Genomic DNA, 24,220 nt, shown 5'->3' on the forward strand with positions numbered 1-24,220 from the left:
CTTAGTGCACATGGGCTGCCTTGGGCCACAAACAACACTTCAGAAATAAAAAAATAAAAGCAACACCTGTGTACATCGGTGACTTTCTTACACCTTGGCAGTGCCTCCATCAGCCCCACTTTCCTGTTAATTCTCTTTCAAAGTAAATAAAGCAGGTAATGGCCCATGAATTAGCCATCTCCCCACAGGGTTCTAAACATTTATTGAGCTTCATGATAACAGCATTGTGGAACATCAGGTGAAGTGACATGTAAAAAAAAATTACATTAATTATGTCAAACCTGCATACTGAAAAAGATAAAATAGATGCCAATGTGAATGTGGGTTGCATTCACTTCAAGGAATTCCATTCCTGAATATTGGGAACAAGAACTTTCCATATCTGCACCTGCCTATAGCAAAACTCTCCGACATCCCTAGCTATTAATAAAACTGCTCTCTTGCAGAGGGATAATTTTTGCCATTACTCTGAGGCCAAATTTGCTTAGTACTCAAACCTAGTTTAGATTTACAGTTTTAAAAAAAGAAGATTAAAAAAGAGGGGATTGAGTGTTACATATTTCTTCCACTGTGCCTCTTTTCTCCCATATGGATTACCCCACCCTCCTCTATATTGTTTTGAATGAAACTAGGAAGACTGATAAGCTCACTTGGAGAACTTTGATTAACAAAAACATTCAGACAATGTGAGGTGCATAAGTTCAGAAGTATTCCTCCCTTCCTTTAAACTGAGTTAGCAACAGTTGCATGACATACAGAAACTGGATGCATAGTTTTGGGATGGGCAGATTAATATGAGCGAAGGGAAGGGCATGCCAGAAATGTAGATATAGGGAGTTTGGGGTTTGACATTCATCTTTGGATATTGGGGGACAGTTTGCTAAAATCCACTACATTCTCAGCCTTGGTATATAATTATCATGGCAAAATTGTGCTAATCCTGGTGTGTTCCATGGCTTGGTCCCAGTCCAGCCCTTTTCCTTCTACAAATGGAAAGCTTGAGGTTCAGTTCCTGGGCCTGGCCTACATGATACAAGAAGCCAGCCACTGAAAGAGGAAAAGCTTGTGTCTTCTCTAAGGAACTGACCATACCTTCTTCGCAGGGGACTCGTTTCCTCCTTCTGACAACTGTGGTTCTAATTTTGAAAAGTGGTTGAATATACTTTGTTTAAGCAAGCTCTCATTCCATTATTTTGTAGAATGCACTGCAGAATCCCTTTGTGCAAGTGTTCATCAAACTCATGGTGAAACTAGATGCTGATGACCTTCTAAACCAAATTGATGAGCTGGGTAAGTTGTTGCACACAGCCATGCATGCTAACAGTACTAGAGATGTTCCTGGTTATACACCTTTACTTGTCTCACATAAGTGGGTGGTTGCCGCTGGTTTCTAGAGGAAAATATAAGTCCATATTACTTGCAGTACCCTGTGGAGACACCTATTTTTTGGACTGCATACTAGTTGACAGAGTACCCACTGAAAGGGACTACATTTTGTGGGGTGGACATAACACCCCACGCTTCCCTGTTGCTTCCCAAACTGCAAAACATCAGGTTCTTGTGTGACAGAGCCCTGTAACCCACTTTAATCATACAAATCTAAAGTTCTGGTTTGCACTTAAATCCCTTCACTTCCACGCAATATTAACTGTCTGGAGACACCCAAAATGGGAAGAACCCCAATGTGTGGTTTTATTTGTGAAGGGATTTGCTTTTTGTATGGAAGAGTATTTGGTCATTCAGCCCTCATCTATAGTCTAAAGTGGTCTAGGCCAGATACAAGTTTACCCCTTTCAGAGAGAACTAGGCAATCATTAGATCTTTTTCAGCTTTATGAATCTGTGAACAGAAACTACTAAAAGTAACTTCTGCTAATTTTAAGGTTTTCTTGTGTCTTCCACAGGAGAGTGTCACATTAAAATTAATAGATTATGGCAGAGGTGGTTCTAGGTTGGTGCAACTGGCAGGCCCAGACAGAGGGGGGGGGCATGTGAGCCACTTGGCCCGGGCCTCCAATTCCAAAGGGGGCCTCGGTCAACACATTTATCTATATTTTCAGTTTTGTCTTTATATGCAGATACGGTTCAAGCCTTGAAATAAAATTATTTGTCGGCATAACTTTTGTGAAAATCATTTATATACTTACTTATTTATAAGACTTCAGTTATCCCCAGGGTAAAAAAAGGGGGGCACATTATCTACCTGGCCGGGTCCTCTGCCTGGCTCTGCAAGGCCCTGGCAACTGGTGTGGTCATCCTGGGTGCCATCCTGCAGGGTTTGCCAAAACAATGCTGTAGAATACATTGTGAGAGGCGGTGGGGGGGGATTTTTGTCTCGCACAGGGCGCTGCTGAAATTTGAGAGCCCAAAGTCCACCACTGATTATGGTTCTCTTGCTTCTCCCCCCCCCCCCACCCCCAGATGATATACGTTGGGAACTACAGAATAATGCTGACATCATGAACCAGCTCAGCGTCTTAGCAGGACTTTCAGTAAATATCTCCTCATGTGTGTTGTTTGATCGTATTCGTCCATTCAAGACTGTAGAGGAGCTGGAAATGGTGGCAAAAGATTTCTTTTTGAAGAATGAACTTCTTGCAAGTGAGTATTGTCATCTGAATTTGGATTTCTTTACTGAAATGAAATAGTTTTCAACCAAAATTCAAGATGAGGTGTTAAAAGGTGGATCTTTGGGCTGAGGTGAATCATTCTGGTCTGTTACATTGGTGGTTTGAAACACATTACTTGACAAATCAAAGCTGATCCCCAGTGGCATGTGTTCCAGCATCATTCGGGAATAACTTTTAAAACAAACAAGCTGCCTAGGAAGAAAGTGCATAATGCACTGAGGTTATCTGTAAGCAAGGTCTGTTGCGAGAATCAGCAGGGATTGCAGTGGCCAGGTGTGAATCGGATGTATAGCTCACTTCAATTTTTAGTTTATTTCTCTTCCCACCTTTTCCCTCCAATGGGCAGCAGTGCCATATCAATTCTCAATTCAGCTGTCCCCAAATCTGATGATATACCTGTGTTTTTATTGTATACTAACTTAACATCCTTAAGATTCTCTGCTTTGCAAATTGAGAATCATAGCAATAGACATTATATTAATGCCTGTTCATTTTATTAAAGCATGCTTGAGATCACAAGCAATTGTACTCAACCTGTTTTTGGCAGATGCACAGACTTCTTTTGAGCATCAAACCCTGTTCTGCCAATTCACCCACCTTTCCCTAGACTAGAGCATTTTTAAAAGTTTGCAGTAACTGCTTTTTATTTCTTAGCTATTTATTCTTTGATAATTTTGTAATGTTACAAGTTAAACAAAGCAAAACAGTTGAAGTTGAACGCACAAAACAAAAGAAGTTTGCATTGTCAATTAAGAACTACAGAATCAATATAGCATCTGATACATTAGTGGCATTTACCAGATGAAAAGAGATAGAATATCAGTATTACATACTGATAAGATCATGCCAGAACAATTTATGTTGTGTTGAATAATGTTGTGTTGAGTACTGAGAGATCATTATTACCATAAGAAATGAAATGAAACTATTGAGCTACAAGAATTACTTATGACTACACAAATCTGTTGCATCAATTCTTTCATTAAATATAATCTTCACATTCCATTATCAATTTTCTATATGACAAAACATTTTCTCTCTCTTCAGTTGAAGTTCTTTCTTTTGACTTGTAGCACATATAGAAACAAGGTGATAAGGAACTGAGAAACATATTTAACAGGATTGGTTTGGTTTTAATGGCTGACAGATTAGTTTATTTATTTCCAGAATGTCCGTATGGTGATGCATGTGATAAAGGGACCCTGAGAAATTTTGTGGATGTTTCCCTATTAAAATGAAGCAATGCATGAGTTCGATTCCAAATTACTGGGTTTTCTTCTTTAGTGGTTACTGAACAAATGTTTAATTAAGGAACTTGCAAGATATCTGAAAAACAACATAAAAGGTGACCAATTTGTCTGAAGCATGGTTGCAGGGCTGGGGAGAGAAAAGTAAATGTGTGTTTGCTTCAGAGGCAAGTAGACGTGTAATCTGAGAAGGACATTTTGGTGGGGAGGACCAACAGCGGACGCAACTTCTGATCCCTGTCTAGAGGCCTCTGAGTTTGCATCCCAGAGTTCAAGGCTAGTGTCAAGGGTCAACTTGCTGATGGCCCACACCCCAGTGAGGAACCTACTGACACGAACCCCCCTTAGCCCTGCTGCAGTGAAACACATTTCTTTCTCTTTTTTAAAAGGTATCATTTTCAAGCCATTCTCAGACAGAAAGAGGGAGGAGACAGAAATTCCTGGCAGTCTTTCCTTTCCACCGCTAGTCAACTACACCATCCGAATGAGCAGCAAGATTTCCCAAACAACCAGAAGAATACGAGAGAAAATCTGGACGGTGGGTCCACATAACTCAGCCTCGCAAAGTCAGATCTACAGCCGAGCATTTATCTACATCCAGGATAGCATTGACAGAGCAATCATTGAATTGCAGACCGGGAAAACCGCAGAAGAAATCGCAGTACAAGTTCAGGCTACCCCCTACCCCTGCTACAACAAAGACATGTAAGTCTGCTGACTAAACCTCGTTAAGCAGAGCGTTTAATAAATGGTAGAGTGTTTACAACAGTATGCTCTCTGTGGGGCTGCCCTTGGGCCTAGTCTAGAAGCTCCACCTGGTGCAGAATGAGGCTCCTGAGTGGGGGCACAAAGCTACCAACACGTGACACCACTGTTAAAACATCTGCACAGGCTCCCCCTCTACTACTGGGCCACCTTCAAGGACCTTGCTCCAATTTACAAAGCCCTCAACAACTTAGGTCCAGGGTACCCGAGGGACTGCCTGAACTGTTATCTCCTAGCTCAGTCACGGAGATCATCTGCAGGCACATCATTGGCAACATTAAATTGAGTCTTTGGTGTCATCAGCCCAGTGGAATGTTATGCAACAGAGATTTGGGAGGTGCTTTCTGTTTTAACCTTCAAAAACCTGCTGAAAACTGTTCTGTGCCACCAAGCTGATGCAGACAATAAGGAAAACAACTTTCCTCAATAGCAGATGATCTCTGAGTATACATTTTTATGAGGGTTTTTTTTATGGTATTTAGATATGGTATTATGATATAGTGTTATATAAATATTTTTATAAATAAATAAACATTATAATGGGACAGAAATATGGTCACTCACAATCTCACCAGTTGTATCAGGCTTCTTTGCTAAAACACTTCCTGGTCAGGTAAAATCACCATAATGTGACAACTGGCAAAGGGATCAAGTAAGATCTCCAAACCAAACAGCCATCCTGATTTGGATGGCTCATTCAAATCACAGTTTGATAGTTTGGATATAATGTCTGTCTGTGCTTTGATCCAACTCATGGAGAGTGTGACATCTGAATGTACCCAATCTTCATTTATGCCTTCATAGGCTGCCTTAACAATATGTGAAACCCTGAAAAACTATGTTCCTTTTCTTTTATGCCAACCTCTACCCACCTCCCTCCCTACTCACACCCACCCCCCCATTGTAGTGGAATCCTGCAACATCTGGTTGCCTTAACTTTAAGAATTAAGTAATTTTTACTTCTCAGATAGGAATCTCCCCTTCTTAAATTATTTAATGATAGCCATGGTAAGCTTTGATTTCTCACTATCACTGTTTTAGGCATTGCTAATGGTAAATTGTCTTTGACCCAAGTGTTTTGTGTAAGTAAACTCAGAATACAAGTGGATCCATACCAAATTCATACTATGTACACTCTATGAATAAATGATTGCAAAAATAATCATTTTCAGTGGGACTTAGTTCCACGTAAATATGATTCAGTTTACAAATTAAACCTCTGCATGTTGACTCAGAAGTAAATCTACGTACGTTTGCAGTCCTGTATACACAGGAAATTGCCAGGGAATAAGCCATGTTGAATACAGTAGGATATAAGTCTGAGTGAACATGACTAGGACAGGACTTGTCTGGCATAGATGTTATTGCTGCTTTCATATTCATCTCCTGAGAAGATCACAACGTCAAGTGATATTTCTGCAAAACATGGCAAAACATAGTATGCTTTGCTTTGAGGCGGAAAATTGAAACTACTTCCAGTCTCTAACTTCATAGAGTTTTGCAAAGGTATAAGAGCCCATATATCTTTATTCCTACATAGGTTTATACAGAGGAATATTAAGTATCAGTCAAGGAAGGGTGGGGCACAAAACATGGCTCAATGTAGGGACTCTGAGAGCCAGAAACCAGTAGCTGTAGGTTTTTGTAAAAGCAAAAATTCTTTCATTGAATGTAGTTACCAGTTCCTAGAATGAGCCAAATGTTTTTTAACTATAGTCCAAGTTTCAGAGAAAAAACAAAGGCTTTTATGTTGAAAGTCATGCTAGTTATCCCTCCTTAATCCAACATACTTTGCCTTTGCAGCTAAATAATTGCTTTTCTTTTTACAGGTTCCTAACCAGTGTGACTTACTCCCTTCCATTCATGTTGATGGCTGCTTGGATACTTTACATTGCAGCCTTTGTGAAGAAACTCGTTGAAGAAAAAGACCTGAGGCTTTACGAGGTAGGCTGAAGTTTTGAGTATTCACCACACCCTGCGGCTGTATCTGACAGAGTCTGAGTACCTGGGTGGAAGGAATCCAGTCTATAGGGTTCCCTGTTAACTTATTCACAGAGACTGACAGAGAAACCACTTATGAAAGCTATGCCCTGAGCTCCTCTCCAAAACAATTCATACAAGCAAATTCAGTGGAAATTGCTCCTGGGTAAGACCTGAGAAGGCAGGTCTCAGAGTTCATTTTTCAGAATGAGAGACTACCAACAAGACTTGCACCTTTAAAAGCTAACAGAGTTAGTTCTCCAAGACTGTAGAGGGGCCTAGCAGTTGATCTTGAAGACATTCCAGTTTTCTTTGTGGTGCTCCTATGTTGTTTATCACTCCTATATAGGGATGCAGGAGAAATTCAGTTCCTTTTTCCAGTGAAAGCTGAAGCTATTGAATTTGCACTTTCTGAAACAGTATGTGAACTGAAGCACATCTACATTGTGCGGTGCAGTTCTCCAACTAATGTTTGAAAATATACATATATTCAGGAAAAGTATACATAAAAATGAATATATTAGTGAAAACTCCTTGCATTGGGGGACATTGCTTGCAAAACTGTGTACATTAGTCAAAATGCATATAAAATGAGTTTGCATTCAAATGTTGATGGAATTTCAGAAAGATTTTTACAATTTCATTTATAAATTGATGCAAAATGTGGAGAACTCAATTTAAGATTGGAAAAATGAGAAACCAAGAAAGCAGAAGCAGATCCTTCTGTTCCTACTCCTAATTATGCATATTTAACATTATTTGTTCTTTGAAATATTTCTTACCCTTCTTTCACCACAATGCAATTCTAGGGTAGGATACAATTAAAACAGATAAATGACAACTTGAAAAATAATAAATGACAGGAATCCAGGCACTGGTATCCAGCAAAGGCCTAGGCAAGTAGACAACATCAGAAGGGTGAGCAGGAGCTGTAGCACAGAGGGGAGGTGCTCCAAAGCTGGGGCCCATAATGACAAACCTCCTTGGTAGATCTCAACAGCCAGGCAGATCTATGTGGGAAGAGGCACTCTCTCTAAGTTATGTAGGGCTTTATAAGTCAATGCAAGCACCCTGAAATGGGCTTGGTAGCATATAGACACCCAGTGTAGTTCTGTCAAGATTGGTATAAATTGTTGGCAATAGGCAGTCCCCAATAAGAGCTCAGCTGCCTCATTCAGCACTAACTGCAGCTTCCAAAACAGCTTCCAGGGCAGCTCCACATATAGTGCACGTTTCAGCAGTCCATTCTTAAGGTTATCTGCACTTGAAGCTTTCCCTGTCAAGACCATGTGTCCTGCATGCAAGTTATGCATCATGCATATTATTACCCCCCCCCCCCATATCATCAGATATGGAAAGTTCTTGTTCCCAGTGTTGGCACTCCAACAGGGAATATTTGTCTGGAAAAGTTCCATTGGGAACAAACATCAGGAGGAAAACTGTGGGATGTAGTTGGGTAGGGTCTGCTGCTCAATGGAAGAGCACCTGCTTTGCATGCTGAAGGTCTCAGGATCGATCCCTGCAGTGACGGACCTTGGCACCTCAGATTTCAGTGGCACCCTGTGCACCGCCAAAATCTGGCACACCTTTCCCCACACCTCTCGCTGTGCAGTGGAGTACTGGTGGCAGAGCCTGCTTTGGCACCCCAGATGTTTTGCACCCAGTACAGCCACACAGGTCACACTCTGAGCCACTCTGATCCCTGGCATTTCCAGGCCTGACTGGGAAAGACTCCTGTCTGAAACTCTGGAGACCCACTGCCAATCAATGTCAACCATGCTTAACTCGATGTGCGAACGGTCTGACCTTTTGTAAGGCAGCTTCCAGAGCTCTTAAAAACTTTTGCACACAGCAAAGGGGTTCTTTGGATTATGGGCCTCTAAAAGAAAGCCATAGATTTCAGAAGAAAAGTCATTAGTAAGATCAGTGATTGGAAGCTGTTCGCTATTTTGTTTAGATACATCAGCGAGTTGTTAAGAAATTATTTCTTTCATAATTGGTTCTTCTGACATGATTCTACTTTCCTGACCTCTTACATACCATGGTGTTTTTTGTGTTATTATCTCAAGTGAGGCATGTGCAAGATTAGATTTCCTGTGAGACAACATAGCGATCAATGTGAAAATCTTTCCCCTTCTTAACTTGATTTAGTTTTCAAACTAAACTTCCACCAGAGGAGCAAAAGGGCTTTCTAATTCTTTATCTTGGTAGTCAGTGAAGTACAGCATCCACTTCCACAGAATCAATTATTGCCTTAGCCCAACTACTCTCAATTTAGTGTACACTTATTTAAAATATGAGGCTATTTCTGCTAAAAATGTTCCTGTGTGCTGTCCTAACACTCAGTGGGACTTTTAGCACTTTCATTAGCGATTCAATCAATTCCACAGGTTAAACAAAGAAAATTATTGTTTTTGAGCAAACAGATCCCCACAGAGAAGCTACTATTTCACAGAATCATCTCGGGTCATCTAGTCCAACCCCCTGCAAGGCAGGAATCTCAGCTAAAGCATCCATGACAGATGGGCATCCAACCTCTGCTTAAAAACCTCCACTTGAAGGAGAGTCCACCACCTTCTGAGGGAGTTTGGTTCCACTGTGAAACAGCTCTGATGTCATTTGTGTAATATTAGAACAGCAGCAAGTGTGGACTTTTGTAGAGTTATATCTGTGTATCTAATCCTCAAAGTATTTGTAGGGAAAGGGCAGAGTAGCTCTGTCGGAGGTTAGCTTCAGAGAGTCTTGGCCATGCCAGAATAACTCTCTCTTGCAAAATGTGGTAATGCAGGCATGAGGAGAAGTTATAGTGTGATCTTCTCACACCTCTGGTATTACGTTTTTGCCAGGGAAGAAGCTGTGTTAAAGCGGCTCAACAATGTAACATAAGAAATGGTCCACACATTCTTGTTTATGCTGAGTTAAAAAAATAACCAGGCAAAATATTTGGGGCAAATGGAGCAAAATAATTCACACATGCACCAGTAGCATTCAAGGATGTCGTACAAGGAAGTCTACCTCCTAATCCTTGAGTTATAAATGTTCACTCCAAAGAAACAGCCTGGAAATGTTAAATGGAGTGAATTTTAGGGTGGGGTGCATGATTTGTTCAGCAGATTGGCAATTTAAAATATTAGAATAGCTGGTATTTTTGAGAAACCTATCTATTTGGGAGGTAAGTGCCACTCCGTTTGAACTCCACCATGGTGTTGTTTATTTATTTCATTTTTTCCCATAGCTTAGCAAGTTAGAGATTCCAACTTTTTGATCATAATACATTAAAGATTTTGGTGCAGGAAACAATACTTGTTGGAAGAAGCTGGCAGAGCTATTGCTGACCTGGCACCAGTCAATAGCACTACTGATAGGAGCACACTTGATAGGTTGGTGTCCCATTAAACTTTAATTAGTTTAATGCTAATCAAATGTCCAGTGCGCTTCCGATGCCACAATGTCCCATTACAGCAGAGCTTTTCGCACAGCGGCTCAAGAAGGGCTGGAGAGTCAGCATCTTTTCAATAAAGGAATCTTGGAGCAAGCGGTTTGGAACTCAAATAAAAGGTTTATTTACACAAAAACAAAAACTGGTGAAGAATCACACATTTCAGCAAACACGCCCCAAAAGAAAAGAAAGGGGGAAAGGGGCAAACACAGGAGTGAGCTGACTATTTATACAAACTCACATTCCAGGAAGCTTAACGACCTCCAGCTGCTCAGTGACTAGAGCGTCTTGATTAGAGCTTCTTAACCCTTTAATACCAACACCCCCTCTTGCTCGTAACACTGAGCTGTACCAACCTTAATTCAAATTTAAACCTGAACAGAAACATTTATGAGATTGCGGACTCAAAGCTTTTGTAAAACCGTCTGCGAGATTTTCTTGGCTTGGACAATACTTTAGTTCAATTAAACCTTGTTTTACACTTTGGCATACATTTTGATAACGGATATCCAAATGTTTTGTGTGTGCCTTGAATTGACCTGATTTAGCTAGTTTAATACAAGGTTGATTGTCTTCCCACACTCTGATAGGTAGGGAACATTCTCCAAACAATTCTTGTACCAGTTGCTTATAAAATTCCAGTTCTCTACATACATCTGATAATGCATTGAACTCAGATTCAGTTGAACTTAAAGCTATAAGTGATTGTTTTCTTGATCTCCAACCAATTAGTGCATTTCCAAATTTTATCGCCATTCCTGACACTGATTTTCTATCTGGTCCAGCATCAGCCCAACTGCTGTCGGCCCAACATTCAAGTTGTGTGCTGCCCTCTGCTGATAGTTTTAAGCGAAACCTTTTGGTAGTTTGGAGATACCTTAAAACTCTTTTTACTCCTTGCCAAGCATGCATTGATGGTTTTTCAGCTTGTCTACACAGCATGTTGACAGCATATGTTATATCGGGCCGAGTCCACTGTGCAATGTGAAGTAGACTGCCTATCGCTGACTGATAAACCCCGGGATTACAGAACTCTGCCTGTTGCTCAGTTTGAGCATCCTTTGTGTAACTTAACTCCATTGGGGTTTTAACACCAGCACAGTTGTCCATTTTAAACCTTTCCAGCAACTGCTGGATTTTAGCTTCTTGGCTGAGCCAATAGTTCCCATCTTCATCTTGCTGAATTTTAACTCCTAGATAAACAGATACATTGCCTAGTGATTTTATCTGAAACCTTTCTCCAAGCTTTGTGGCAAATTGTTGTGCAAGGTTATCGTCCTTTCCACTGTATAATAAATCGTCAACAAATATCAAGACTGCTTCTTGTTCACATCACGAGCCTTTTAGATAAAGACACGCATCTGCTGCGCTCTTTCTGAACCCCATGCTCTCTAGAGCATCGTTTAAGCAGGAATTCCAATTACGGGCGGACTGTTTCAACCCATAAATGGATTTGTGTAGGCGCCAGACCTGGTTTGGCTTGTCTCCTTCAAAACCTGGTGGTGGCGTCATATAGACTTCCTCCTGTAAGTCTGCATTTAAATAAGCCACATTGACATCAAAATGAAACAGCTTATTTCCCTTAGCTGAAGAGGCTAAAAGCATTCTTAATGACTCCGATCTTGAAGTAGGGGCATAAATTTGAGAATAGTGAACTCCTTTGCGCTGCGAAAACCCTTTTGCAACTAGTCGGGCTTTATATTGCAACTCCTCAGTAGTTGTGGGCTTTAAACGATATACCCATCGACAACCTACAGCTTGTTGCCCTTTTGGAAGCTCTGTACTTGTAAACACACCGAGAGACTTCATTGAAGCCATCTCTTTTTCCATTGCTTCCTGCCACTTTGCGGCTTCTGAGCTTGGAAGCTGTTGTACCTCTACATAGCTATCTGGCTCACACTGTGCCATATTTACGTATACACTTGTCACCTTAAACCGCTCTGGCGGCTTGCCCTTTGTGGCACGTTTTGACCTGTGCAATTGCTCCTCTTGTGCCCCCTCTGACCGTTGGCTGTCAGAATCTGTCTCAGACTTTATGTCTAGACGTGCCTCTAGGGATAAAGACCTCCGTTTAGATACCTCCCTTGGGCTTGGTGTAGCAGGCGACCTGCTTCGCTTTTGCTGTCTGCTAGGCCTAATGACTGGCGATGTTGGAACACTCTTAGATTCTGGCTTTTCTACCTTAGGAGAAGAACCTTGTGCCTGGTCAGAATCTGCATCTGGACCATGTGCACCATTCCCTTCTGGCTCATCACCCTCTGGACTTTCATTCTCAGCATAAATGCCTAAATCATCTCTCAAAATGTCAGGGTTAGCATGTAAGTGAGTCCATCCGGATTGCTCACAAAATTCAGCGCTCCTACTGAGGACCACTCTTGTAGTATCCCCATCTGGGTTCACGAACCTCCAAGATTTGGCGTGTGGTTCGTACCCACAAAAGATGAGTTTCCTAGCCCTTGGACTTCCCTTTTTCCTTAACGCTTTTGGGATAAGTACATAGGCTTGAGATCCAAACACCCGAAAGTAATTAACTTTGGGCTTCTTCCCATATAAAGCAAAATATGGCGTAGTATCAATTACCGAATTATATACTCGGTTCAGAACATGAGTAGCCGTCCGCCAGGCTTCCGCCCAGTAACTTTGAGGAAGTTTAGCATCAAACAACATAGAGCTTGCCAACTCTTGCAGAACCCTGTTTTTACGTTCGGCCACGCCTCCTTCTTGGGGGGAAATAAGGTGTAGACAGACGATGCTTAATTCCCTTTTTCTTAAAGAAATTCTGCAACACAGACCCGGTAAATTCTAACCCTCTGTCTGTCTGAAAAGCAAGAACTCTAGTACCGAATTCAAGTTCTACTGCATGAACCCAATTTTTAACTGTTTCTGCAGTATCTGCTTTTGTTTTGAGAGGAAAAAACCATGTAACCTTTGTTTTGTCATCTGAGAGACACAGTGCATACCTCGAACCTCCCATGCTAGCAACAGGCATTGGGCCACATAGGTCCATATGCACAAGTTGGAATACTTTGTCAGATTTCCTATTTGAACTGGGATAGCTGCATCTATGAACCTTCGCCCTTTTGCATGCAGTACAATCCAAATACTTAGCACATTTGTTCAATTTGCACCCTTCTGATAATTCAGGTTGCCTTTTAACATACTGAAAATTAATATGTCCCAAACGGCGATGCCATAAATGAACACAAGAATTATGGGTAGGCGAGTTCACACAACCAGCATGAACCTGTTCAACTTCATCTGGACTTGTCTCAAAATAATATAACCCATCTCTGCATTCCACCTGCAAAAGAGATACGTTATTCTTTGAAATAGTGCAAACCCCATTTTCAAACACAGTTTTAAACCCATTTCTATCAAGTTCTGACACAGACAAAATACACCCCTTCATTCCCTTTAGCACGTAGGCATCAATTTCTGTTTGCAAACACTTCAAAAACACTGTGCCTACGGTCTCTAAGGAACGTTTAGTTGAATCTGCCATTGTCACAACTTTAAGGGTTTGCAAATGCCTGCAATTCTGCAAACGGACACTAGATGGCGCCACCAGGTGGTGAGATGCACCACTGTCGATCAACCAGCGTAGATTGCTGCCTTGGCCACGCCCTTGCATCAACGCCATTGCTGAAGCCATGTGCTGTGTGCTGTGGGAGTAGCCACGACCTCCTCCTCTTCTTTGACGTCCCCTGGAACTCCTTGTCTGGTAACTAGGGGTAACGGCCTTGGTGCTGTCTTGACCAGGTTCACGTGTACAATTCCTGATTAAATGGGAAGAGGAACCACAGCGAAAACAGTGTCTAGCTGCAAAAGCATTTACTGTGTTCTCAAACTCAGCATCCCCACTCTTAGGCACAGCATAACTCCCCTTTGAAGACAAACCTCTTTCTCTTTGCCTTTTATCCTGTTCATCTGCAAGTCGAGAAGAAATGTATTCAAGGGTTAATTCAGATGAAGGCATAGCTTCCAAAGTTAAAGCTAGAGTCTCATAGCTTTTATCAAGAGAAGACAACAAAATGTATGACTGCTGCTCCATAGAGAAAGGAATGCCCAGCTGTCTTAGTTGATTAAAGGCAGACACCATTTTGGCAATATGTTCTTTCACACACGCTCCCGGTTGGAGACGTAAATCAAACAAACATCTTGTAGCATGGATCTTGGCCCCCGCAGTGTTTCTGGAATTTATCCGCTGCAGAACCGTCCAGACCTCATGCGTGTTCTTTAACTCAGAAACATAAGGCATTTGCTCTGGTCCCACTGCCAAAACTAGTAGACCTTGGGCTTTCCTGTCGCGTTTCTGAGAAGCTGCCGCTGCTGCTTTGTCTTCTGCAGACGCGTCTGCAGCTGCCTGTAAAGGCGGTGCTTCAGTACAACTCCACAACTCTTTTGCTTGCAACCAAACCCTTACTCTAGCCTTCCAATCTTGCCAATTTTTCCCATTGAGTCGCATAAAGGGGACAGTAAAACTTTCCTGGGACTCTGCCATCCTCCCTGGGGCTTAGGAACGATACTCACAGACCTGTAGACCGTCTCCCAGCTGCTGAGGTGGCTCCTCGAGGAATAAGACGTCTTCCAGCGAGTACAAACTGCGCAGTGCCTCTTTAAAACTTTTCCTAGGCACGTTGCAGGACTCAAGCTGCTTTGAAGGCTTTCGTTGTCGGCAACCGCTTCTGTCCTCGCTCCAGTCCTTTCATAAATCACTCTTAACTGCACTCCTTATCTCCTTCTTGACGTACAAACAGCCATAACCTGTCCCATTAAACTTTAATTAGTTTAATGCTAATCAAATGTCCAGTGCGCTTCCGATGCCACAATGTCCCATTACAGCAGAGCTTTTCGCACAGCGGCTCAAGAAGGGCTGGAGAGTCAGCATCTTTTCAATAAAGGAATCTTGGAGCAAGCGGTTTGGAACTCAAATAAAAGGTTTATTTACACAAAAACAAAACTGGTGAAGAATCACACATTTCAGCAAACACGCCCCAAAAGAAAAGAAAGGGGGAAAGGGGCAAACACAGGAGTGAGCTGACTATTTATACAAACTCACATTCCAGGAAGCTTAACGACCTCCAGCTGCTCAGTGACTAGAGCGTCTTGATTAGAGCTTCTTAACCCTTTAATACCAACAGTTGGGACATTGCCACTTGTATCAATGCACACATAGGCCTTGTAAGGCAACCTCTACAACACCCAATTTTTAAAACACACACACACACACACAAAAAAAAAACCTACTTTGCTGTTAGTCAGAGTTTGCAGAAATATGAACTGGAGAGGTAACAGTGGCCTCAAGCATCTGAGTTCTCACAATTCATTAGGGTGTGCACATTCAGCTTAGTGGGGCACAATTTGGGCATTCCTGGTAAGGACTGACATGTCCCTCTCAGAGACTGTAAAACTGAAATTAATGGTGCAGACCACCAGTGACCCCTTCTATTTTAAAAGAAGAGACAACGGCCATCTTACTATGCCTACAGTACATAATTAGAATATCTGGGTGGCGCTGTGGTCTAAACCACTGAGCCTCTTGGGCTTGCCAATCGGAAGGTCGGCGGTTCAAATCCCTGCGACGGGGTGAGCTCCCGTTGCTCGGTCCCAGCTCCTGCCAACCTAGCAGATTGAAAGCACACTGGTGCAAGAAGATAAATAGGTACTGCTGCGGCAGGAAGGTAAATGGCGTTTCCGTGTGCTGTGGCACTCGTCACGGTCCTCCGTGCGCCAGTAGTGGTTTAGTCATGCTGGCCACATGACCTGGAAAACTGTCTGTGGACAAACACCGGCACTCTCAGCCTGAAAGCAAGATGAGCGCTACAACCCCATAGTTGCCTTTGACTGGACTTAACCATCCAGGGGTCCTTTACCTTTTTTACCTGGGTGACCACCAGTCACCCCTTCTATTTTAAAAGAAGAGACAACGGCCATCTTACTATGCCTACAGTACATAATTAGAATATCTGGGTGGCGCTGTGGTCTAAACCACTGAGCCTCTTGGGCTTGCCAATCGGAAGGTCGACGGTTCAAATCCCTGCGACGGGGTGAGCTCCCATTGCTCAGTCCCAGCTCTTGCCAACCTAGCAGTTCTAAAGCATGTCAAAGTGCAAGTAGATAAATAGGTACCGCTCCAGCAGGAAGATAAATGGCATTTTCCCTTGGCCAATAAAGCGAGATGAGCACTGCAACCCCAGAGTCGTTCATGACTAGACTTAACTGTCAGGGGTCCTTTACCTGTTTTAGAAGACAACAGCACTTAATACTTTGGTGTTTGTGTAAATGGTTTTATTGCTTTAGAGTTGGCTAAATTGATTTTATTTTTCTTTGAGTCTGTGTTTCTGTGTTTTAGTCTGTTTTTACCCTGTGCGCCTCTTTGAAACTGGTTTCTAAATTTGTTTTCATAATAAATAATAGTAATAACTAATATACATGTTTGAATTCAATTAAGTGGCTATCCTTTTATTATTTCTCCCTCCATAGTATATGAAGATGATGGGTGTCAATTCCAGCAGTCACTTCATCGCCTGGTTCATTGAATGTGCCACCTTTCTCCTAATTACTACCACGTTTCTCATTGTTATGCTCAAAGTTGGGAACGTCCTTTCCAACATAAACGTTGTGATACTGTTCCTGTACCTCCTGGACTACAGCTTCTCCATCATCGCCATGTGCTACCTCATCAGCGTCTTCTTCAACAACACCAACATTGCTGCCTTGGTGGGCTGTCTCATCTACATCTTGACCTTTTTCCCATTCATCGTCCTGCTTGTCGTTGAGAATCACGTCAGCTTTTCCGTGAAGAGCCTGCTGGTAAACCTCTCAGCTGTGTTAAGATGCGTGAAGGTGCTGGGGCAGCCTTAGTCAACCTGGAGCCCACAGAAGTTTTGAACTACAACTCCCATCCGCTCCAGCAGGGCAGTGCTAGGTGGGGCTGGTGGGAATTGTAGTTCAAGACGTCTGAAGGCTGGGGGAAGGGTCATTTACCAAAGAATTTTTGTCGGGGGGGGGGGGTTCAACTTAAATGCACATTTTGGCTTGTCTCTCAACCACACAATAGCAGTGGTGTAATATTAGGCCCAATTGCTTCAGGCAGCAGGGTTCACAGGGCCAGCAGATACCAATGCTGATCTTCCTTCCTTCTTATTCCTGACGTAGATCTTCCTTCATCTCTGCTTCCCTGGTGGGGAGGGAGGGGCCATTTTGGGGTCTGCCAAAATGTCTTGGGTCGGCCCTAGTTAACACCTCTATGTTTCCTCTTATCCAATACAGGGTAAAATAGATGAGAATTGGCAAAATGTCAAGAATATTTGGTTTGGATGTGCAGTGCTGGATTCAAAAAAACACACTCGTGCCACGATGCTCAGTCAGTGGTCCCTAGAAAACACTCTCTCTCTCTCTCTCTCTCTCTGTGTGTGTGTGTGTGTGTGAGAGAGAGAGAGAGAGAGAGAGAGAGAGAGAGAGAGAGACAGAGCCAGTTTATAGGGTGAACTGCATGGATATTGCCTTACTCTCCTTGTAGGAAGAAGAGTCTACGGGGATAATAAGAATGATTCCCAAGGCTTCTTTGTGCTCATTCTCTCAGGAATGCTTTCTTTCTCATCTCCACACTCTCTCCCTTCTTTCGTTTAAAAAAAATACTTTCATTTTCATCTGAATCATGGGGTATAATTTTACATCTATGCTTCCATTTTATATGTCTCTGAAATCTGCATCGTCTTCATATGTTTAACTGGATATTTGTATGCAAATATTTCAGTAGGGTTTTTGTGTGTTTGTTTCTTCCCTGCTTTTTCCAGAGCCTGCTGTCTCCAACCGCGTTCAGCTATGCAAGCCAGTACATTGCCCGCTATGAAGAACAAGGCGTTGGTAAGGGTTCTTCTTATGTGGACACTTCTCTGGGTAGCCCTGGTGCAGACTGGTTCATTGGCTAATGTAGAAATTGTCTTTATCTTACCTTCCTTTTCTCTTTTGTAGGCCTGCAGTGGGATAATATGTATAAATCACCTATGTCTGGAGATGAGACTAATTTTGGCTGGATGTGCTGGTTAATTCTGATAGATTCTTTTATTTATTTCATTCTCGGCTGGTACATTAGGAATGTTTTTCCAGGTAAGTAGTGCATGCAAGAATTTTCACACACACACTCAAACACACACAATTACTAGGTTGCTCATAAGGGCATTATTTGTCTATTAAATTTGTGTTAGATGGGACAGATTATGGACTGCAGCCCATTGTGTTGTTAATCACAGAGAAGCCACCAAAGACATTCTTTGGTTGGGGCAACCCAGCCACATATGTGGGGTATTGTTGTTAATAATAATAATAATAATAATAATAATAATAATTCCTATTGAGGACATCCTCTCCCTTGCACATTTGCAAGTGCTTAACAAATGACATGTGCCCTATATTACTGCACATTCTACCATTCTTTGCTTCTAGGGACTGTGCAGAAGGATGTATTTGCATGACGAATGGCCATACAAAGTACTTACAAATGTCATAACCAGAACGGGTGTCACTCATAATTTTCCATATGTAAATTATGGTGAGCTCTCCCACTCTATTTCTAGAGGCAGATGAATTCAGGAATGTATGTGTGTGTTTTAATGTAATTATTTTGACAGCATAGTGGCATCATTATCATCATTTGTTCGCCGCCTTTCCATAGTTAAAACAATGCTCAGGGCTGCTTACAAAATGACAAGATTTACATAATTACCAACGTAATAAAAGTCATAAGCAATAAATAAAACACATCAAAAAGTACACAACAAAATGGAAAACAACTCCCACATAAATCATATAATCTAAAACTGAGAATACAGCATTAACATCAGTTACAATTTGAAATGACATAGATTTAAAAAAAGCAATTTAAAAAACAAAAACGGAGCCCTCTCTGCCCAGATGGAAGGAGGCAGGCGAGGCCCTTGCTGGGCAGCAGCAAACAGTCACAGTCCTTATAGAGCCCTGTGGCCCTCTAGCCATGTGGTCTGGGTACCCTTAGGATACTGGGAAATTAGGGAAGAAAACAACACATTCACTTGATCAGAGGTTGCCAGCACACAAGTGCAATATACTCTGGGAAATGATGAAATCACATTGAACTCACACTACCACATTCTTTGGGCTTGCAGTCGTATAGACCATGTAAACCTAATTCAGACCGTCACATGCTGTAGAGTAACTTTTCCCAACTTCTCAGCCTCTCTCTCTCTTTCTCTCATTTTTCAAACAGGCAAGTATGGTATTGCAGCCCCGTGGTATTTTCCACTCCTTCCATCTTACTGGGCAGAGCGCTATGGCTATTTCCCCTTGTGGAGTGAGAAGAGGAAAAACTTTCTTTTCACCAATTTCTTCTTGAGAAAAGAGCCAGCATTCCCTGAAAAGATATGTACGTACTCCAAGTTTTTAGATGTGGTGAATATTTATTTCATAGATTCGCTTACTTTAAATCAGGGCACCCAACAAGGTGTCCTTGAGATGTTTTTGGACTACAACTCCCATCAGCTCTGCCAGCATGGTCAAGGATGATGGGAGCTGTAGTCCAAGAATATCTGGAGGGGGCCACTTTGCCTGATCTCGCTTTAATCAAACCATTAGTCTTGTACTGAAATGTAACATAGATATTTGCCAGAGCTCAAAGCTGAGTAGTTATCTTGAGACGAGGGGTAAAGTTTAATGTTGTTGCATTTTGACCTGATGCACAGAGAAGGTGGTGAGGCTGGACCATGAACAGCTGCAAGTGAGCAACTTGCTCAACAAAGGCTGAGAGCAAACTGTAGCCTTACAAGGCTCTCTCTGCAGACTGCCTCCTCCAGGCTCCACCTCCTTGTAGAAAACCTTAGAAGCTTAAAGGGCCAGCCCTCTGGCCTGAAGATGGACACTCCCTTGCTGTTTCATAGCCTCCTTTCTGGTGCCTGTGAGTGACCAGGCTCTGGCCCTACAAGCCCTGGGGGTCAGGGGCTTTCCTCTGAGAGGTCCTGTCCAACCGTCTCAGGCCCAAGAGTCTCCCTATCTTCAGCAGTCAGCTCTGTGCCCTGAATCTGGCTACGCTGCCCCACAACCCCCGACTCCCTCTCCAGAGCACCACTAGAGTCAAGGGTCATGACAAAAGGCAACACAATTTAGATTCCTCACCTGACCCTGACTATATTTGGAAATATGTATGCTGTCATGTTTTGCAAACTTAAATATGGGTAGGTTATTTGGATACTCTGCATTGTGAAATCCCAAAGCAAAAATTACCCCATCAAGCTGATTGTGCAGGGCTCAAGCTGATTGTGTGTGATGACTGACAGGTAGGTGAACCAGGGATTGTTTGTCATTAGATATATACACACAGTATAATTTCCATATTAATCTTCCACCTATTTAAAGACTACCCATCTTGAACCGTATATTTCTTTGGTGGGGGAAGACAACCACAACTCACTGCTCTTAAATTTGCTGCTAAATCTGCTGTTTATTTAAAACCCACGTTGATGCATTATAGTTTGTTACAAAATGTTGTGGCTGTACAGTCATGTACATCTAATTTTCATAGAAAGAAGTCTTAGTATCCACCCAAACAGCTGTGTTTTCCATTTCTCCTTTTGACATGCCAAACATGGGCAGTAGCAGATATCCACAACATACGCCCCTTTCCTCTCCCTAAAACGAAACACAATTTTGAACTCCCAGCTCCAGAGGCCATCCCACCAGCATACCTGCCTGTGTGGTACATTTTCATGCCACTTAGCACACTTACCATTTTTTGTGTTTTCTTTTACTGATAGCTGTCCATATATTCCATATGCAAATTCCCACCATCTGAAGCACAGAGTAAAAGGTTTCTCCGTTCTTGTTGTTTTATAGTTGTTCAAGGTGCTTTGCCTTCTAACCTTGAACCTGAGCCGACCGACCTAAAAGTGGGAGTTTCTCTGTATGGAATAACAAAGGTCTATGGATCCAAAGCGGCTGTCCAGAATCTCAACCTGAACTTTTATGAAGGAAACATAACTTCTTTGCTGGGACACAATGGAGCTGGAAAAACTACCACAATGTAGGTTCTATTTGAAGAGGAATTGCTTCGAACTGCAAGAAATACCACTTTGTAGCTAGTGAAGATAAATGCCAGAATCAGTAACATCTTTTTAAGTTTCAAGACCAGATCAGTTATTGTCTTTGAGATCTGCTTTTTTGAAGTTTATGCCATATACTTTCAGTGTTCTTTCTTTATCTCAGCAGGTTTCTGTCTCCCCTTCCTTCATAAATGAAAGCATATTTCTTATTTTTACTGATTTTTCTGCTGGCTTTTCTGCTCCTAGGCCAACAGAAGTATCAGCAGTAACACTTGTGGATGCTAAAGGTTCCCATTTTGTTGAATTATTGTAGAACTGTGTGCTGCAGCAGCTGGGCTTGGTGTTTCTTTTTATGCTCATAGCAGGAGAATGACACGCAGCAACAGCTTGTACTAGTCATCCTCCACACTAACTCAGTGGCTGTCATTTCCCATCAAACTAAGACCATCTGAATTTGCAGGGTGCAAAAGTCCTTTGGGGTAAATCCAGCAGCTTTTCGGCTTTGCTAGTCTCTAGGAACACCCTGTTCTGTGCATGATATCTCAGTGCGGAGCTCCAGTTTTGCATAAACATATCTCTGATCAAACAACTTAAATATATTTCAGGATCTGAACTATAGGTTACAGATCAGTCTATTGCGATTGCCTTCTGTCAGCAAAGTGGAGCTGAAATGAAATTTTGTCACAATAGCTTTCCATATTGACAATTTTGAAATATTTAAATTCTGATTTTTTAAAATAATCAATTTGAGAGGGATGCAGACTGCAAAATGTTTTAGTTATCAAAGGAAAACCAAAGTCAATGAAAAACTATGGATCTTGGTTTGGACAATCAATAATAGCTTGCATTGTGCTGACCAAAGGGAGACAGGCATCCATCCTCCTGACTCACGGTGTACATGTAAACTGGTCTTAAAAGGATCGTGGCAGAGTGAGGATGTGACTTCCTTTGCAGTGACATTTCATCATCTAGCAGTGTTTGCAAACATAGTTCTGCTTTCGCGTGTATGCCTTACATACATTGTCTTGTTGAAATCCTTATAACAATCCCGTAAGACATGTTATTATTAGCTCCATATTACAGATTCAGGGCTGAAACTGAAAGAGGCAGGTTTTCCTAAGGTTACCTAGGGAGTTCATGGCAGAGGGAAGATTTAAAGGGATTTCCCCATTCATAGCTCAGCCTCATGGCCACCCCAGAGTGTAGTGACTACACTATACTAGCTCTTATAACTTGTGGGATGAAACGCTGGATATTTGTCTCAACTGTTCCGTATCTCCCCTATTTCTAGATCTATTCTGACCGGCTTGTTCCCTGCTTCATCTGGCACTATATTTGTTTATGGTAAAGATATCAGAACAGACCAGGATACAATCAGGAAAAACATGGGAATCTGCATGCAACACAATGTCTTATTTAGTTACCTAACCACAAAGGAACACCTGCTTTTATATGGCTACATCAAGGTGCCCCACTGGAGTAAGGAGGAGTTACGTGCGGAAGTAGAAAGGTACATCATAGTAGTTATATGGAGAACAAGTGTGAATTTGGTGGGTTCACATTAAAATGAGATCCAAATAAAATTTCTTCCCCACATTCCTAGCTGCAGACAACCAAATCCAAATCCAATCATGTTCTTTCTTGGTTTTGCTGCTTTGTTATCACAACATTTATCTCCACACCGATTTTCTGTCTCAAGACTTAGCTGACTTCTGTATCCAAAGTGGCATAAAAAGACTGCATGGAGGAAAAGATGTTTCCTAAATTACTAGGAAGTTTTCTGAGCAGGGTATACTTTGGATAAAAAATGTGCTTCTTTCCTTTGGCTGAGTCAGAATAATACTGAAATATTGGTGGTGAAATCAGGGTTTCATGACATTAATCCAAGACAAGCTAATCCCTGTTGCCAAGAACAGTAGCTTTTGCATAGTAGCTTTTCCTCATTATTATTGTCCTTTTTGTTTGGTTTTACCGACCAGTTTTTCTAAGGCTATTTCATGCCACTTTAGAGATATTAATCAACCTTTGCCATCCAATCAAAATGAGTTTGTAGTTTCTTTGTGTCACTGGGGGGCTTGGAAGCGGGCCAGAATACATTGTGATTCAGCTCTGAGCCCTTAACCTTGACACATTGGCTAGAAATCCTGAAACATCTTAAAAAGAACGATAAATGAAATCAAGTCCAAGGAGCATGTTAAATCACAGTTTTGGATTATGCCAATTCTAAGACAGCAGTTTTTCATGTGTATTGTTGGCGCTTTGATATATATATATATATATAGGTTCCTTTGTTTTAGTTACACACAGCGAAACATATTTTACTCTTACCTTTTCCTGGGTGCTATTTTGAAGGACTTTGAAGGAAACTGGATTATACAACCATCGTCACAAGCTGACCGGCTCTTTATCAGGAGGAATGAAAAGAAAGCTATCAATATCCATTGCTCTCCTTGGGGGGTCAAAAGTGGTGATTTTGGATGAGCCAACTACTGGGGTTGATCCATGTTCAAGGAGAGGCATTTGGGAGATTATTTCAAAAAACAGAAAAGGTAATGTGGGCAGAAAAGTTGACAACCTGGCTGTTTAAAGCAAAAGTAGAAGTTAATACTGTCATACACACAATAAAAAATTGGGGGGGGGGGTCAGGGTGAGCTTGCATCATTGTTGAAACTCATGTCTGGAGTGTTAGGTAATCTTATGAAAAAAATATTCTTTTTAAAAATATGTATTTTATTGGTTTTCAGCAGTAACATTATAAACATTACAGAAAAACACAGAGAGTGAATATTATTGGATTGTTAGCTACAAAAAATGACAGTAAGGTACATACATAATATCTGATTAATTAGTCCTATGCACAGAGATACATGTGCTATAAGGGGGTCAACAAAGAACACGTGCCTAAAAATTTGTCTTTCTTTGCCTGATCATTATTAACTCTGCTGTGTTGGGTCAAGCATTCAGAAAGTGCTGTTTCCCATACACCTGCATGCCAGGATTTTCTCCTGTTTTCCACCTGACAGCTCTCTCCATCCAGGCAGCAACTAAGAGGAGAGAGACAAGAGTTTGAGATGGAACCTCAGAGTTA

General features: G+C 41.8%; 1 protein-coding gene across 1 annotated transcript in view; it reads left to right on the forward strand.

Annotated features, from left to right (window-relative positions):
* ABCA12 (ATP binding cassette subfamily A member 12) overlaps positions 1-24,220 on the forward strand; it is a 125,552-nt gene that overhangs the window by 57,753 nt on the left and 43,579 nt on the right. Inside the window, exons 21-31 of the mRNA XM_083471236.1 lie at positions 1,200-1,290; positions 2,421-2,600; positions 4,266-4,581; positions 6,471-6,585; positions 16,544-16,873; positions 17,860-17,929; positions 18,038-18,172; positions 19,308-19,463; positions 20,927-21,113; positions 22,424-22,642; positions 23,485-23,681. Coding sequence (XP_083327362.1) covers positions 1,200-1,290; positions 2,421-2,600; positions 4,266-4,581; positions 6,471-6,585; positions 16,544-16,873; positions 17,860-17,929; positions 18,038-18,172; positions 19,308-19,463; positions 20,927-21,113; positions 22,424-22,642; positions 23,485-23,681 — 1,996 coding nt within the window. The remainder of the gene's footprint in view (positions 1-1,199; positions 1,291-2,420; positions 2,601-4,265; positions 4,582-6,470; positions 6,586-16,543; positions 16,874-17,859; positions 17,930-18,037; positions 18,173-19,307; positions 19,464-20,926; positions 21,114-22,423; positions 22,643-23,484; positions 23,682-24,220) is intronic.

The sequence above is a fragment of the Podarcis liolepis genome (genome assembly GCF_965112155.1).
Source record: "Podarcis liolepis genome assembly, chromosome: 1".
NCBI classification, from domain to species: domain Eukaryota; kingdom Metazoa; phylum Chordata; class Lepidosauria; order Squamata; family Lacertidae; genus Podarcis; species Podarcis liolepis.